The 18,809-nt window shown below is 37.7% G+C and overlaps 1 protein-coding gene across 4 annotated transcripts; it reads right to left on the reverse strand.

Moving 5' to 3' along the window:
* Nucleotides 1-4,117: 4,117 nt before the first annotated feature.
* On the reverse strand, nt 4,118-17,385 carry LOC143888465 (serine/threonine-protein kinase/endoribonuclease IRE1a-like). Of its 4 annotated transcripts, none has more exons than XM_077392921.1 (7): nt 17,095-17,385; nt 13,569-13,710; nt 11,560-11,747; nt 11,211-11,460; nt 10,788-11,106; nt 10,346-10,459; nt 4,118-4,485 (listed from the first exon to the last, which is right to left on the reverse strand). In XM_077392921.1, the coding sequence occupies exons 2-5, from the start codon at nt 13,706-13,708 to the stop codon at nt 10,869-10,871; spliced, it is 816 nt and encodes a 271-aa protein (XP_077249036.1). In that variant the 5' UTR covers nt 13,709-13,710; nt 17,095-17,385; the 3' UTR covers nt 4,118-4,485; nt 10,346-10,459; nt 10,788-10,868. The 4 variants fall into 4 exon arrangements, with proteins under 4 accessions (XP_077249036.1, XP_077249035.1, XP_077249034.1 ...); XM_077392920.1 differs by lacking the exon at nt 4,118-4,485 and adding an exon at nt 8,487-8,789; XM_077392919.1 differs by lacking the exon at nt 4,118-4,485 and adding an exon at nt 8,906-9,291.
* Nucleotides 17,386-18,809: the final 1,424 nt, after the last annotated feature.

Raw genomic sequence — 18,809 nt, forward strand, 5'->3', positions numbered from 1 at the left:
GCCTAAAACGTCTTGTGCGGGGTACTGGGAGTGGGTGATTTTTATAAGCATGAGTACACGAGAATCTCGTGTCTAGCAGATTTTGTCTTATTCATTTTATTCACCTGATGTGGGATTTTGCTGGATATTGTTTTTATCTCGTCCGTTGACTAGGCGATCTCAAGTAATTTGGGCATATAACGATTTTCATCTCGACCGTTAATTGGGAGAGTGTGAATTGATGACTGTTAGACTCAATCTCATTGGAATTCTAATAATCGATTTTTGGGTCCCACAAGGGGACGTGAATTTGAGACCGTTGATCTTGTAAGGCATCATGAGTCAACCCCTCATCTGCCGAACCAAGCCAGGCCTAGAAAAATCAATGGTTTAGCTTTTCTTGGTGGAAGCCTAAAATTCTTAATGGATCAAATGCTAGTTCATCTAATAAAATGGGGTCAATGGAAATGGGCCAGTGTCAGATCAACGGACTCGATCACACCAATGTAGAACACGAGGGGCTGAGAAAAGTGAGCACCACCATTTTTAAAGCTGAAGCCACACGAAGTGTCTTATTGCTTTTTTTTGCTATCATTCCTCTTTCTAATATGATTTTTAAATAGTAATTTTACATGGTTAGAATTAGGGCTGCAACTCGAGCCGGGTTTTACCCGACCCGCAACGACCCGACCCGAAAATAGCCTGGGTTGGGTTTAGGTTTCATGGGTTTCGGGTCGAGCCGGGTTGAGCATTCAAAAGCCCGCATGAATCTCGGGTCGAGCCGGGTTTGAAGGGGCCCGACCCGACCCGACCCGAGTTACATAAGTTATAGTATGTACATTTTTTTCTATTGTTAGTTAAAAGTTAAAAGTGAAAACCCACGCACCCACTGTTATTGTATGTGAGTGTAATTTCTGCTTCTATGAGTTGAGTTCATTCAAGTGTTTGATTCAGCATTGTTTGATTGTAATTACAACATTGTTTGATTACAGCATTGTTTGATTCAAGTGTAATGTGAGTGTAATTACATCATTGTTTGATTCAAGTGCAATGTGAGTGTAATTTCTGCTTTTATGAGTTGAGTTGCCTTGACAAACAAGAATTTTCCTTAAAAAATTGCGTCAACGTGAAAAAACCCGACCCGACCCGACCCGAGATTTATCATGGGTAGGGCCAGGTTCGGGAATCGTGGGTTTTCTGAAAAAAAAACCCGACCCGACCAACCCGAGATATTTCTCGGGTAGGGTTGGGTTCTCCAAAACCCGACCCGAGTTGCAGCCCTAGTTAGAATGAAGCTTTTTATAAAAATGATGGCAATAAAATGAAGGCTATTGATGTTCGCACTACCATATTTGATAATTGCACTAATACACCTTGTCATTTATTATTTAACCAGCCGTCAAAGCTTATCAAAAATTCCTAAGGGGAAATGATATTAGCACAACCATGTTGTAATAATTGCACAAACCCATCTTGTCCTTTTTTTAATTGGCTTCTGAGAGCTTTTGGGAACTGTAATTACCTTTTTACAACTCTTTAAATACTAAAGACAGTTTTTATATGGGTAAGGCCTTACAACAATACGGTAGGGGTACCACCCTTTATATTTGATCCAACAACATCTCACTTTTTGAGAAGCTGTTGTTGGATCAAATATCAAGGTTGGTACTTCCACCGTACAAGGGCCTTATTGTTGTAAGGCCTTGCACCATATAATTTCTCCTAAAAGACAAGGTGCACTAGTGAAGGTATCAAATCAAGGTTGTGCTGATGTCATTTCCTTCTAAAAAAACTCTCAAAAGTTATTTTTACAAAAAATGACTTCGAATATCCTTGAAGAAAGGGTTTTTTTTTTTTTTCTTTGAAAACGAGGGTAGTTCTGTCATGAAAAAAAAAAAGTAATTCCTGTAGGGCACTTTTGGCTGCCATGAATTTCTTTTCATAATAAATTGGGCATCATCGATTTGAAACCCTGAAAATCATAAAACAAGATCCCGGAAATGACTGTTTCCATGACGAGAAGTTGATAAAAATCGGAAACCAAAAAACTCTGCTCAAAACCAGAACAACATTTTCCGATTATGGAGCAACTTCTCATCACGAAGACAGCCGTGTCTGGGATTTGTTTTCCTGATTTTCAGGTACTTCACACTTGAAGATGTTGATTTATCATGAAAACAAATTCATCACAGCCAAACGTGCCCATAATAAGCTTTGACGAGGGGCAATAGGAAGGGCTGTTAGGAAAATACTTTACAAGAGTGTGTATTCCTACATTCACAAATTTTATTGAGAATCAGGAAATGACATATTTGACCCTTCTTTTTCTTGGGATAGTCACCTCGAGTGTAAAACGGTAGTCATAACCATGGTTTTAAATTTCGACCGAAATTTCAGATTTCGGTGAGGAACGAAACCGAAACATGCCGAAATTGAAATTTCGTTCTAAATTTCATAAATTTCAGGAATTTCATCGAAATTTATAATAAAATATAAATTTTTATTCCATTAAAGAATTTAGATCAAAATTCCGTCCAAAAAAACCAGTATTTCAAGCGTTAATACCAAAATTTGCCCGAAATTTCGGTTTCGGATAAGTCTGATATTTTAGCAGAAACCGAAATTTAAAACCATGGTCATAACTCATAAATGCACGAGAGGGGCTGTCACAAGTAAATATTAAGGAGGGAATATATGACTTTCTCAGTTTGGATGCAGGTATGAGGACAAACAATGTAGAAGTAAAAATGATGTTATACTTTCCTCTTGATTTGGGACGAAACTCAAAAGGCTATAATTTGGAAATAGGAATTGCTAGCGTCCATCGCAAAAGGCATTTCGCTAGTTGTTGTCTCCATTCACGAGGTGGCTGGTCCGACATGCGACAGACCAGCCGCAAAATGCCTTTTGCGATGGACCCTAGCAAATCCCGTTGGAAATTCCTCCTTCCATGCAAGAAAAATAGAATATACCGTGCATGGCAGCTGAACATGGCAACTGAACGTCCCTGGGAAAAAATGAAATCATTTTAACTTTGCTTTTCTAGGGAAACACAATTTTTGTGACAGCCAAACAGACCCAGAAGAGGAATCATCTCGCCTCATTCAGCAATGAACTAGGTCAGTTGTAGTCCCCTCCCTGATTTCTACAGTCCATTAAGAAGATGAAAGGCGTAGATGGGCATCTAAAAGATCTAGTCGACTCTGTCTCTTCCCAAAATGCCAGGGAAAATGTTCAATATACGCACGTTTAGGATATATGTGGGGTTATTGGGGCAATATGGGATTAGGATGATCAGTTGGGACAATTGTTTTAGAAGACCCTTATAAAACTCTGAGCGGCCGTTTGGATACGCGGATTTTAGAATCTTGGATTTCCTCAAAATCCTGGATGGGAGACGAGAGGAGACCCTTTGCTACGCTTCTCTTTAGAATCTTGGATTTTAAGTAAGGAATCCGGGTTTTAGAAATCTCTCCCCCATCCTGAGATTTCTAAAACCTGGAAAGGTGGGATGATATCCTACTGTTACGGTCCTGAGTGGAGGGGGCGCCGAGGTATGGGACTAGGTGGGACCTGGCCTGGTATGGACATGTTTAAAGGGCCTTGCCTAACACGTTTCATCAACTTTGGAGCTTTTGGTGTATCGGTAAGGTACCTAACACCTACTCTCTTGGTGACGGAAAGAAGGGCGAGAAATTAGAAAACGATGGTTGATCTACTTCTTCTCTCATATTTCATCTACGATTTTGAGGAAATCCAAGATTCTAAAATCCGTGAATCCAAACGGCCCCTTAGTCTCGTATGGCCTCTATTTGCCAAATTGACTATCAGAGATCCAGAAGCGATTGCCTGATAAATCAATTCTCCATCACACGTGGAAGCCAAATTGACATTCGGAGACCTTTAAATGACCAAACAAAAGAGCCAAATTGACAATCAAATACCTATAAACGACCAAACAAAAGCACCAAATTGACAATAAGAGAGCTATAAAATGACAAAAAAAAAAAGCTTATGTATTCCTTCGCGGCCTTTATCACCCGCTGGAAGAGGAAGGCTGCATAAGGAGATGGAGCAAGTTCAAATGGTACTTAGAAATTTAACCAGAATTTCCAATACTTTTTAGCCCATTTCCATAATTCCTTCCCAAGTGGGAAGCCAGGAAGAATATAAACTCGGGCAAATTGGGGCATTGGCCAAGAATTACAATTTTCAAAGGAAAGTAGTACAACCACGAAAGAGTGGAGTGAACAATGTATAAGATGGTGACTACCATTCAGTTGCAGTGGTTGGAAGACTTGTCCATTCAACCACAATGGCATCAACAGCAACCACAACAACATAAAAACCGTGTTCACCCAATTGAAAGTGTTTTTGAGCTCCATTTTAAGGCAATTGCAAAGCACCGACTGATCCCATCCCAAGAGGATACAATCCCAATAGATCATGTGCATAGAACCAAGTCCAACACATTTGATGGACAAGTGCATGACCCTTAAGCATGTCCTGCAAAACCAGCATTTCAAAATGTGGATGAGGTCAAAAACGTGGCCGAAGCAAATCCTAGTTGACTCCGCACGATGTCGGGCGAGTACTTGGTTGAGGTGGGCAGAATTCAAGAGAGTCAAAGGAGTTTTGTTTGACCCTTTAGGGCAAAATGCGGGCTCGGACAAGAACACGACCAAGGTAAAAAGGGAGTCAACTTGGGGGAGTCCATGGACCATGATGATGCGGGGGATTTTGAAACTATGTGTAAAACTTGTTGAAGGAAGGGAAGATAGTCCAATGTAGCAACTCATGCACTACCACAACCTGCCAGAGTCAATGTCATCTTCGCAAAAGAAGCAACATTAGATCCCACAAAGTACGTTCCTTCCTTGGGTCAATAAGAGAGAATATGGTCCATTGTAAACATGGTGGCATTTCAAATGTCATCGTCATAAATACCATTTGAACTGATCGACACTCGATAAATCTAGGGTACCAAATATTTATACTGCTCACAAAAATAGAGATGCCGTACATCAAGCCTTTTGTCTTACATGCTGCATATGAGGAGCCAATTTTTCTACGAGGAGAGTAATAGGACAGTAGTATGAGGAGCCATGTTTTCTGCAAGGGGAGTGAGAGGGCAGTCCAGGAACCATTTGTGTTGAGCATTCGAAACAATGATTTGCTTGGGATATTATATCCCCTCTAATATATCCGCTCTAAAAAAGATTAGACATTGTATTGAAGAAACCAAAAGCTGAAGGCGATGGTCAAACAACCAAAGTTTCTGGACGAGCCAATAATCATGCATCCATATCTAATGATGTAAAATAGACAATTTGTAGAGTAAGGAAAAGATTTCCCTTCTTTGGCTTTCTGGATCCATGGATGAATCAAATCGCAGGAAATATGAATCCTAGGCTTGAGATCTTCACTCACCAAGTCCCGAATATTGAACCTTTTGCCTTTGCAAAAGAAGAAGAAGATGCATGACAATTAGCAAGAAGAAATTGAAGCCTTTGGATTCCTTGTTTGGAATGGATCCTCACATGGCTACTAAACCTAATAGCATGGAAGGGATAACTATGATAGCCGAAGAATTTAGCCTTTCCAAATGAAAATCTTTGATCATTGATACTAACCGGTCCTATGTTACCATCACCGAATCATTTGTATCTAGTAAGTCTAAGTAAGACGTAACCTTGTCGCTAGAGTCCATGAAGTCTGTAATTACCCCTCTTTCATCAGTGGATGTTGATTTTGAGTATGTTATCTAGTCATGAAATTTCTAATGATAATGAAACCCTTTGGCTGAAGAAGGCGGACCTCCATTTGAGATTCTCAAAATAATCAAGCAAACAAAGAAACGTTGAGCCCGAATTATAATGGAACAAATTCAAATTATAAACATTATCACTAAATACACTAAAGACAAGAAACCAAAAAGATAAACATTATCCTTTAAGAAACTAGAGACGACCCTAAGCAAATCTGAATTGGAACCATGTTATCCTTGGAGGAACATGCAAAAATGATGGACATGTTCAAAGAGTACAGAGACGTCGTTGCATGGTCCAATGAAGATATGTTGGGACTTAGCACAGATATAGTGGTTACTCGCTATGTAACGGCAGTGGCCTAGACTGGGTACTAAATTATGAATTGATTCATTATTGTGCATGAGCTACTGTCATATGAGAGATTTTTCCATTTAACAGAATTGCTATTTTATGTTAATCTATAGCAAGAAGGCCACAACAGATTGGATTATCTAGCACTGTTGGTTTAATATATAAGCAGTTATCCTTTGTAGTTTCATTATCTATCATGTTTTGGGATAAAGAGTAATCTAGAATAATTTAAATATTCAATTTCCCAACTTAATTCAATCATCAAAATTCATGCCAAGACTGTGTATTACTGAACAATGTCTGTGGATACTTTTCATGATTTTTCTTTTTAGTGATAGACCACTTACTGAAGCTTTATCTTATAGGCGCAACTCTATCGCCTTACGGAGCACTACTTTAGGAAAGCAAATCTCCCTGTTGTTTGTAGGACTGCGGATACATAGTTGGTTGTTGCGGATGCAGTTTAGGTTGAAAAGGAGATATGCGATAAATAAAAACACAAGCTGTTTTATCTTAATCTGTGTTCTCAAGTGCTATCTAAGCTTACAAATACCAGCAAGCCTGCAACATTGGAAACAGATGCCTCTTTTCCCACGATTGAACCTTCTGAAGGTGCAGAACAAACGGTCAGAAAAGCATCATTTGATTTTGCGGAAACATGTGAAAATGCATAAGCTGCACTGAAATTGGCTGGCTTTCTCTCTGATTCTCCACCAAGCAGTCTATTTCGATTGAAAAATGACCTTGATGAGAAAGATGAGGTCAAAGAGGAAGGCCTTGAGAATGTATTTGACATAGATTCTCATCCGGAGCTCGACATATGTGGAGATTTTGAGTTTGATTTGGAAGATGAGGACTATATTGGTCCTTCCGGGAGTCAAGTGCTTTGAGAGCATTCAAGTCACAACCGGACGATGGGGACTCAAAAATGAAGGTGGTACTTTCCACCGTCTGTGAAAAAACGTGTAATGCCCTGGACTTGATAGATGGTTTCATAGAACATTTTAATTGTAAATATGAGGAAGCAACAGATGATCCTGACAGATTGGGGATCCTAAAGGCTCGAATGGATATCCCTGCCTCTAAAGACAGAGTCACAGGAAGTTTGATCTTGGCTGTCGAGATGGATAGTCAATGTCCTGCAAAAAAACCCTTTCATGGTGAAAGAGATGAAGATCCTTCCATTGCAGAGTGTGAAGAATTATATGGCCCGGACAAAGAACCTTTGGTGAATATGATTTCTGACAATGTGTCAAAGCAGCCAAACAAAGTAATGGGAAAGGAAGCAACATCTCAAGACATAATTCCTGGAGAGGGTAAAAATTATAGGTCGGATAAAGCAGCTGTGGTGTCTGAGTTTGTGACTGAGTCCTGTGCGGAAAATAACTTCAGATGTCATTTCTCTGTCGACCACAACTCCTATGGAGGTGAAAATTCGCCAAATCATTCTTTACCGAGTCAGAATGTCCGGAGAAAAGAGGCGAGACCCAATACTAAATAGGAGCCTGGTCTCTGTCTATATGTATCTAAGAAAGGTACAAGGGTGTTGTGTTTTCACTGCATTTGTAACATTTCCAAATACTGAAACATCCAGCCATTAACATTTTCTAATCCAAAAGCCTACTGGTTTATGTGGTTTCCCCAAGTCTTATCTTCCCTGCAAATGCAAGTGTAGATGGCATACTTGTTTAATTCTACTGGGAAACAGAAAAAATATTTCTAAACTGCCATTTTGTCACCAACAGTTGTACCTGATATCTGAATTACTCTTTTTTTGTTTTCCTACTTGGACCCGTCTTTATCATTTAAGTGTCAGTGGACAATTAATGAAAAAACAGTTTAATAAATCCATGAAAGACTTTATCTCAGCAGTGTGCATGTTTGTTCTTTACTTCTTTCCTTATGCTCCGTTGGTGACTTGGAAACATATTTAGCTATGTATACTTATCTTCATAAATGGTGTAGTTGCAACATCGAACTAAGTTTCAGAGGTACAGGTACAGGTACAAGTGTCGTGTCAGAATGTTAATAGTTTAGATAATTTGATGCAGTGCCATAAAAACCAGGACCCAGTTGAGATAATTGTATGGCTTCTTGGAAATACCAATTTAGATCTTTATGACCTACTTGGACCCGTCTTTATCATTTAAGTGTCAGTGGACAATTAATGAAAAAACAGTTTAATAAATCCATGAAAGACTTTATCTCAGCAGTGTGCATGTTTGTTCTTTACTTCTTTCCTTATGCTCCGTTGGTGACTTGGAAACATATTTAGCTATGTATACTTATCTTCATAAATGGTGTAGTTGCAACATCGAACTAAGTTTCAGAGGTACAGGTACAGGTACAAGTGTCGTGTCAGAATGTTAATAGTTTAGATAATTTGATGCAGTGCCATAAAAACCAGGACCCAGTTGAGATAATTGTATGGCTTCTTGGAAATACCAATTTAGATCTTTATGACCTCATTGGTTTCTATCTGCATTGTGGCTAGAAATATTCTAAATAAACAAGAAGCGCCATGACAAAGCCAAAAGTGCGAATTTCCTCATCAAGGAAGGTGAAAAGGTGAAAAGGTGAAAAAGTTAGCAGAGCAATATGTTCAGGCTGCCAAGGAGAAAATGTGAGCCATGACCGTTCAAACTTCATAACATCATCTGTACCTTCCCTTTTTTCTTTTTTGGCACTCTGCAGATGAAAAATCACAGGATGCACTTTGATCAATTTGGGTAATAAGGGTCATCCAAAATTGTGTAGTTTCACCCACAAAAGATCAGAATTCCAGAGGTATATGAAATTAACCTCAATGAACAATTTTCTTGGATAGATACAGTATGAATGTATATAAATTGTATAGTGATATATAACATAAGTTTATTTTCTCATTTTGTGTATTTTGGGCATCATATACTAACAAAAATAACTATTGCTTTGGGCAGTTTTTCCCTCATCCTTGTGCCTTCAATTAACTGGAACTTGAAAATCTTATAAATGCCGAAACAGGGAACCCCATTGGGCAGAAATCGGGCGTAACTCCATACCCTATAATTGTAGAATCACAATGTAGCATCCACTTTACATAAACAAAGTTAGGATTATCAGTTAATTATTTCAGCATCAATTGGCACAATCGGCAATTGATGCAATGGTTGCGTACTTTGTACTTCGCAGATGGCCTTTACTTCCATATCTGGGTAAAATGAAAAGAAAATCATGTCATTAGTCATACTAGTTATACTTTCTGTATATCATGTTGGGTTTTTTTGGCAAGGGTTGATGCTATGCTAGTATTCTTAAACAAACTTATAAAGATGTCTTTAGTTATAGGCTTCCTATTTTCATCTCAAAAATTGCTTTTTCATTCTCCCAGAGATAATTGGATAGTACAAAGCCCTTTAGAGGGGTTTATAACAGTCTATCACTTCTCTCAAATTGGAGTTTTTGGGTTATTCTCTTTATGTCTTATTTGTTTTTGGTTTTGAGAACAGATTGTCAGTTAACTATTTTCATCTCAATATCAATTCCCAAAATCCTAAACGTGCGGGGCGTAAATCAGCCAAATCAACATCAGCGACGTGAGTGTCTAAGATTTGAACCACAAATCACTGGTTAAAAAAATGACAAATGCATAAAGCCGGTTTGATCGGGTTGCTGTGATGGATGATCAGAACCGTCAATCTGAATAGGCCACCATTGGGATATACTGTTGGTCTAATCCCACGCTGAAATAAGATCCATATATTAGATAAAGGACCCAAATTTTATGACAAAACTCTTTTGGGAAAGATGGGGGTTTATAGTTAGTTTATTGCTCAGCCTTTATGATGAAAGGCTAATCATGATACCCAGAAAATGGGTGCAGTAAAATTTTTGTTAGCATAACCTACCTAGGAAGTGAATCTTCACAAAGAAAACTTCTGTGGATTCTCAAAAAGTTTAATATAATTCAGGAATGATCAGGATTTGACCATGCATTTTGTGCACCAACTGAAATGTCAATGACAACCATTAAGAATAATCAATATAACAATGGTTTTATGTTGACTAACACAAGCAAAATAAATAAAATTGTCCTAGGTTGTTTGTTCTTGCAAACAAATGAGATCTTCGTAACTTTTATGCTAAGTATATTTAAAGGCCCCAATCTTCCCAACCACAACAATGTAATCACAACATAGGTGCTGAACTTACTACTGAATCACTCGTGAACCTTATAAGTATGAGACTACACATTGCAAACTCACCCTGAGATCGATAGTCACTATTGAAAATATTTCTTAAAGCATTGCTCTTTCTTGAAGTCTTGAGATACAATTAATATAATCGTCAAATCCTTTGGGAATTTGGCCAAGAAGTCCCTGATATAGAAACAATAAACTGCACTCAGCATTCAGTATGGAACAGAATAAGAGAAAATAAATTTGGTAAAAGCGATAAAAGTATCAATACGATAGTCAATTACTTTTTTTATTTGGTAATGGCATCAAAATTATGCATAAATCTTTTTAGCATAGTGAGGACATGTATGTTCAATCATGGGAGTGGGTTTGTGTTAACTATCACCATAACTTTATCCATATGAAATAAATTCAAATAAATTAATTAATTTAAATAAGGAACCCAATAGGCACATATTGGAGGAGAAATAAAATAGAAATCGTATAATTATTGTGTTTAGAAACAAACCTGGACATGTGGAGGTAGGTCTTCATAATGATGTAACATATTTCTAATAGCTCGCAACAAATCGCAAGTGCAGTTTAAAGACTACCTCCTATGAGAAGAAATGTCTTGTATAACTGTAAATCCCAACTTTCTATCCCATCTTTTAATTGCCACCATCCTTTCTATTTTGCTAGAAAGAGGACCCTGCTGTTGCCTCTCTGATTCTACCTTACCCTGCTGCCTCTCTGATTCTACCTTGTCACTCACATCCTGAAGAAATGACATGCGCTTCTCAGAATTCCAAAGTAGAGGACGACGCATAACTGTGATTGCTTTTGGCCTGGGAACAATGTTCATGTGCTTTGTCAGAAGTGTGATCTTATTAACAACAATAACAACAATAATAATAAAATACCACTTAGATTACATTGAAGATTTGCTTACCTCAGTTTTGGCTTGGGGTTTAGCAAAGAAGAAATAACATCTACAGCTTCTTTGTTGTGGTCTATTGGAAATAGTTGTAAATTGCTAGACTCAATATTGTTAGCACGTACAGAAGGAAGACCAAATGGGTGTTCACCCCCTGAAATGCAGACGAAAAGAACGCAACCCAAGCTGGATAAATCCACTGCATTTGTTTGATGACCACCCTCAGCAATTTCAGGTGCTACCCAACCTAAACTTCCATGACCATCTACAAATAAAGACAAATATGATGAATTTAAAAATCGCAATATCCTACAATATATTCACCATTATTATACTATTAGTTAGGTTCAACAACTACCCTTACCTTCCGAATGACTGAAAGATGTCATGCCCCTAGGAAGGCGCTTGCTTAGACCCATGTCTGATAGTTTCGCACGTAAAAGTCCTTCAGTGCTTGCCAATTCGTTGGTGCTTATCAATATATTATAGAGCTTTAAATCTCTATGTACAATTCTATTTTCGTGTAAATAGACAAGCCCATTGACCACATCCCTAATCACACATAAGGAAAAGTTAATATGATGCATTATTGAATATGAAAACTTGGGGAAACAAAAATTGGGAAGATTATTAGCCTTCTGAAATAACCATTCAGTTTATGCTCCAGAGATTTCAGATAAAGAGTGCGAATACATTTGAATACATTGGCCCACGAATGTGCTGAAATAGGAGATTTAATAAATTTTCCCCTATATTCGACACAGTCCATCATCTGATTAACCGTTAATACTTGCAGATTAAATAAATTTTACCCACAACACCATCTGTTTAGGGGGGGGTATAATTATTAAAATCTTATGGACAAAAAAGATAAAAAAGAGAAAGAAATTTATTAAGGAGAGGTGGTGCACACACTCCAAAATCAGCTATGAATATGTAGCAATGAAGATCAAAAGAGAGAGAACAAAGAATTTTCATTGATTAGAACTCAACTTTGATGGGTCCAATTTGGGTAATCCAGGGCCGGCAGGGATAAGCGGGATCCTTAGAGATGATGGTGGTAACACCCTATGGGCCTTCACAGGGCCAATAGGGTCGGTGGATTCAAATGAAGCGGAAGTAAAGGCAGTTCTTCAAGGGAAGTGGTCAATTGACCGCTCAACATAGCATCGATTGAAGGGGACTCTCGGTGTAATCAAATGGCTTAAGGGAGATCTCCCCATCCCTTGGAGATTTACACACTGGTTTGATGAAATTTAAGATAAGTTAGAGGGTTTGGTGATCACTTATTCTCATGTTAAAAGGACGGCCAAAAGGGAAGCGAACTGAATGGCTTAAGGAAGGCGTGTCGAAGGCTAGCCTTGTGGTTTATGACTTTGGCCTCATTGTAATGCTCTAAGCCATGGCGATGAAAATTTGTCTTCTTCTTGTAAAGTTTCTTTTATCGATCATTGCACCTGTGAACTTCTTGGTTGCATTTTTCTTTTCATTCATTTATAAAATCCTACCATTTCAAAACATAATAATAATAAGAGGTAAATACAACATTCAATAATAAAACAGAATGCCACACTTGAAAAGGTAAAAAAATGTGTCGACACGCCTATATTAAGTTTGAGTGTCTATCATTTCTAGCAATACATTTACAAGTGTCTAAAGGAGTGTCAACACGTGTGGACACGAAACACCATGTGTGTCAGCAATAAAGTCAAAGTGTCGGCTAAATCATAGATGAAAACATGATCAAAACATCTTAAAAACGTACATCTACAAACCCATAGCAAGGGAGGAAGGCAAAGTAGTTTGCTCTAAAAAGGGGGCACATTGAGAAGAATAGAAACATCTTCTTTTTATACATTGCCCAGACCCATAATGGCATTCACAATTAATACCGTGTCGAATAAGAAATAGCTACATAAGATTTTTAATAAAAGCACCATATTCCCAAAAATTGACAGCAAATTGTTCACAAGATTGGCCATAATTGTTAACAAGACTAGAAATTACTTAGAAAAATCCATATAGTAATAGTTAACAAGACTAGCAATGACTTAGAAAAATGCATATGGTAATAAACAATACAAGCTTAACATATTTGACATTAATAAACAAAAGAATCTGATTGATTTGTGATATTGTTTAGAGGTTCTAGATTATAATGAAGAAATTCATATACTCCATCCAAACATAAAAGATAGAGGGAAGTACATATATACCTGCTTATTTGTTTTCCTATATCACCTGTTCCATGTGTGTGTGTATAATCGCAAAACACAACTGGGTATTAAAACAGCTATATATAAGTATATAATCAAAAGATAAAGAAAGGACTTTCGACCATTATGAAGAAAAAGGATAATAGCAAAAGCTTACCAATCTACTCCACCCTTGTCTCTAAGAGGAGGTGGTCGGCAATTCAGGCAATGGCAACAACAAAAGATAAATCGTAGGCCGTCGTCTTGAATATAAGCGCAACTCAGCATTGAAAGAAATGACATGGATAGGTCCATCATTACTGTATGAACAACAAGCAATAGCCTTAGCCCCTAATATCACCAAACTGGGTAAAAACATCAAAGAAAACAAACTGGACTACCAAAACATGGATCAATTAAAAAACTAAAACATAAGTAATATTCTTTAGAAAATTAAAAAAAAAGGAAGTAAAATTATAGGAAAAAACGACTTTTTCAAGAAGCATTAGCCTCTAACCTCACCAAGCTAGACAAAAAATGTCTAGAAAGCTACATCTGAATAATCATAGATCAATAAAAAAACAAAGACAGGAGGAGGAATAGATATTCTTTAGAACATAATAAAACGAAGTAAAAATAAAGGGAAAAAATGAGTATTTCAAGAAGAAATGGCCTTAGCCTCTAATCTCAACAAGCTAGATAAAAATATAGAAGAAGACAGGCCATCTTATCAGAAAACATTTAAGGCTAGATCTGAAAAATCATAGATCGCCGACCCCAACTAGTTCGGGACAAAGGCTTTGTTGAGTTGAGTTGAGTTGAGTTAAGTTGAAAGAACATAGATCGATGAAAAATAAAAAAACAAAAGTGATCAATAGGTATGCTTTAGAACACAGTAAATCTTTCAAGAATCAAACCTTAAGAAGGCAAATAAGAAAAGAAATCAAACGAAAACACAAAATAAATGCTTCCAAAACACATATCTGATTACCTGTACGGAGCGGAGTTAGGGTTTGTAACGCATAGTTGTATTACTCGGAAGGGAGAGATTTATAAGAGGAAAAACGAGGACGAGTTAGGGTTTGTAGCCTGTTCTATGTGAAATTATAAAAATGTCCCTCAATGAAAAAAAACTTTGTTTGATTAATTTTTTTGGGGTTTTTGCAAATGAAGTCTTCTATTTCAGTTTATTTGCAAAAAGAGTCTTCAAATTTGACAATTTAAACATAAAGTCATCGAGTAAACTTTGCAAATCAGCTCATACCATCAATTAGTGACCAAAATACCCAAGACAGATTTTTTTGGACTCATTTTTAAAAGGACCAAAATGTCCTTGTACGTGAAAAGACAAAAATAAAATATCTCATAAAAAGACCACTGTGTTGTTGCCGCCAATGGAGCTCACCCGCTCAACTACATGTCACATTTGCACTCGCCCTTCTACAGAGGAGAGAGGGGGGGGGGGGGGGGGGGGGGGTGGGGGGGTGGGTTAGTGAAGAGGGATTTTCAAGGTTTTTTGGCAGATTTGACAAGTCACGCATTAGTCACAGAGTACTTTTTGTGCGCGTTTTAAAAATCATCGTAAGTGGCAAGTTTCCGTAAATGGTGAACTTCGTAGCGGCCATAACTTAAAGTCACGGCGTTAAACATAAAACACTCAACCCTACACGTTCACCGTAAACAGTGAACTTTTAAATCAAGCCTATTTCGACTTTTTCATCTCATCCCAACCAGTAAGAAAGAGCATGGAGCCTAATCTCGTATCCCTCCGGTCTAGTCCGTTTCCCTCCCCACCATTACAGGGGGTTTCTGGTTTGTTTCCCTCTTCACCATCACAAGAAGGTTCCGGTTTGTTTCCCTCCACACCGCACAAAAAATCTCCCCACCAAACCCACAAGAAAAGGTATTTTCTGTACCCATTCTCCTATTTTCACTCCCTTTCGAAAACCTCCCACAAAGAAGACGCCTCTCCTCTCTCTCTCTCTCTTGCTCAAAATTGAATTGGGTTTATTGTGCTCTCTGTTGTGTTTATACTTTATGCTTTATGTTTTTGAAGTGGTTTAGGGTTTAAATTACACATATGACAAGCTGATGTGGTATTGGATTTAGCCAAATGGTTTAAAGTTTAAATTTTTAGGGTTTAAAAAATACATGGCTTTATCAATCCAAAGCTACTGATATGAAAGGCTCTGTTCGTTTTCACACCAGTAGCTGTAGCTATTAATTTATCAAGGCTCTGTTCGTTTTGAAACTGGGTTTAATTTATGGAGAGTTCTATTAAACTTGTATGAAAGGCCCTTCAAAAAATTTCCCATATAGCTCATGCTTAGAGCTTTGGATTGCTAAGGCCCTGTTCTTTTAGATTTTGACAGCGGATTGTGATTCGAAACCGAATTCCTAAGGCGCTGTTTCATCTAAGATTTTGACAACCTGGGCATTAACCTGATGTGAAGATCCTTGGATCTTAACCAATCAAAGAAGATAGAAATCCTATCCTTTAATGCCTTGATACAAATATAACTTGTAGAATAGAAACAATTGCCTGTATTTCTAATGCACAATATTACTTAGATATTTTAATAGGGCCCATAAATCCATGGCATCATAGAAAAAATTGATTATTAGAACTCTAGGACTTCAAATTCATGTATTTGTTGATGACTAACGTGTGATTTTAATATCTGCGTGACTCTAAAAAGTTCCCACTGGAGTACTCAAAATCCCAAGTGTCCGCACATTAATGTCCAAGTCCCTAGAGAGTCATGGACAATTTGTCAAAGTCCATTAGGGACTTGAAATCAGAAGCGACTAACCACACCCCCCCCCCTCCTCAAGGGTTTAACTGTGTAAAAGTACGTAGGACCTACTAGGGCACTCTGATAGACTGTCTAGTTTGAAATGGATCGTGACCTAGATGTATGAATTATGATCCGAAGAACACTCCGAATCCAATCCAACCGATAAGAGATTTGGATGGGGTCCCTCCTTGTCCCATACCTAGGCAGACTCCCACTCAGCACGGTAACATTCCACCATGCTTCCGCATTTGTCCTAAAGAAAACTATTTCTCAACATGATATCGTCATTTTGTCCAAATCTTACTGCCCGTAATCTCTCTCTCTCTCTCTCTCTCTCTCTCTCTCTCTCTCTCTCTCTCTCATGTCGTTTTAGGGCTTATTAGGGTTTCTCAGTAGGGATCTATTAGAAAGTTACGATTTTGTGCATCCTAAGTTTGATCTTATTTACTTGTGTAAAGAAGCTAGTAATAGATCAATGGAGATTTTCCCCCTTCTATATTTGTATTTGATTAGGATGTTTGATCGATCTGTAGCGATAAAATCTCATTGTTAGTTTTTTTTTTTTTTGTCTTTCAAAATAGGAACATGATCTGCCTTTGCAACTAGGATGACTGAAACTGGACGCAATCCTTGTTCATGTAGTATTGCTACTTCAATTTACTTGTAATTCTGGCAATCTTTGTTTGAATTCGGTGTTCAATTTATTTAGTGGTTTGATTTTGTATATTCAGCATCAATAGATTTTTTTTACTAGAAAAAACAGAAAAAGTAGCTTATGCTAGCAATTTTTATGCTACAGGGGGGGATATCCATCAAACTGATATTTGCCCAGAGAATATACAGATTAAATAGAAATTAGGAGAGGGAGAGAAAAGAGAAATGAGAAAAGAGATTCAAAGAGAATACCTTTCAATCTTTGATGGATAGCTTGATAGAGACGAGAAGATTTGCAGAAAGGGTATTAGGATCAAGGGTTTTTGGAGAGGTTGAGGCTTAGGGTTTCGACTTTCTCGAAAGAGGGTGGGAGATCAGAGATGGAGGTTTTTTGCAGAGGGTTAGTGACTTAGTGCAAGGAAGAACGAAGAAACAAGGTTTTTTTCTCGAAGGAGGGAGATGGCGGTGGCGATTTCGATTTCTGTGTGGAGCGGAAGCTGCGCAAGATAAGAGTAAATGGAGAATAGTCGATTTAGGTTTAGGGCTTTAGGTTTTTAGTCTTTAAAATTAAGCCCTCATTTGTTCCTGGCCAACCCTCTCTTTTGTAAAAAAAAATTAAAAGATGGCTGGTTTTGTAATTTTATAGGATCGTGGACACGAGAATCACGTGTCTTGGTCAATTTTATAAGGCTATTGATAAATTCGCACCTCATTTAGGATAATTCGCAACCCTTTAAACGCAATTTAATGGAGAAAAGCTTTGAAGTCCGCCATATTTCACGTTACAATGGGGTGCGAATCATCCTACAGAGAGTACAAATTTATCATTTCGGGGCGGTGATATTGTAGAGCATGGGACCGATCAGATGAATGGTCTGGATCACTCCAGCATGGGTGGGCCATTTGCTAGCAGATTTTGTCTTATTCACCTAGCAAATCCCATTTTTTAACGAGTTTGATGCCAAATGATTTCACTATCCAAAAGAATCGTGAATGGTGCGGTGTTCATATGAGATGGGATTTTGGTGGATATTGTTTTTATCTCGTCCGTTGACTGAGCGATCTACAGGTAATTTGGCATATAACGATTTTCATCTCAACCGTTAATTGGGCGAGTGTGAATTGATGATTTTTAGACTCAATCTGAGTGAAATTCTAATAATCGATTTTTGGGTCCACAAGGGGACGTGAATTTGAGACCGTTGATCTTGTAAGGCATCATGAGTCAACCCCTCATCGTCCGGCCCAAGGCAGGCCTAGAAAAATCAATGGTTTAGCTTTTCTTGGTGGAAGACTAACAATGTTAATGGATCGAATGCTAGGATCATCTGATAAGATGGGGTCAATGAAAATACCCTCATCTGATAAGATCAACGGACTCGATCACACCAATGTGGAACACGAGGGGCTTAGAAAAGTGAGCACCACCACTTTTAAAGTTGAAGCCATGCAGAGTGTTTTACTGCTTTTTTTTTCTATCATTCCTCTCTTTTGCTAATATGATTTTTAAGTAGTAATTTTACATGGATAGAAAGAAGCTTTTTATAAAAATGATAGCAATAAAGTGAAGGCTACTGATGTTCGCACTACCATATTTGATAATTGCACTAATTCATGTTGTCATTTATAATTTAACAAGCCATCAAAGCTTAACAAAAATTCCTAAGGGGAAATGATATCAGCTCAACCATGTTATAATAATTGCAGAAACCCATCTTGTCCTTTTTCTAAATGGCTTGTGAGAGCTTTTTGGGAACTGTAATAACTTTTTTACAACTCTTTAAATACTAAAAGACAAGGTGCGCTAGTGAAAATATCAAAGCATATGCTAGTATCATTTCCTTCTCAAAAAACTCTCAAAAGTGATTTTACAAAAAATGACTACGAATATCTTTGAAGCAAAAAAAAAGCCAAGGGTAGTTCTGTCATGGAAAATAGTAATTCCTATAGGGCACGTTTGGTGAATT

This window comes from Tasmannia lanceolata, unplaced genomic scaffold (genome assembly GCF_043159265.1).
Source record: "Tasmannia lanceolata isolate RefF3 unplaced genomic scaffold, GAP_Taslan_0.1 ptg000012l, whole genome shotgun sequence".
NCBI lineage: Eukaryota > Viridiplantae > Streptophyta > Magnoliopsida > Canellales > Winteraceae > Tasmannia > Tasmannia lanceolata.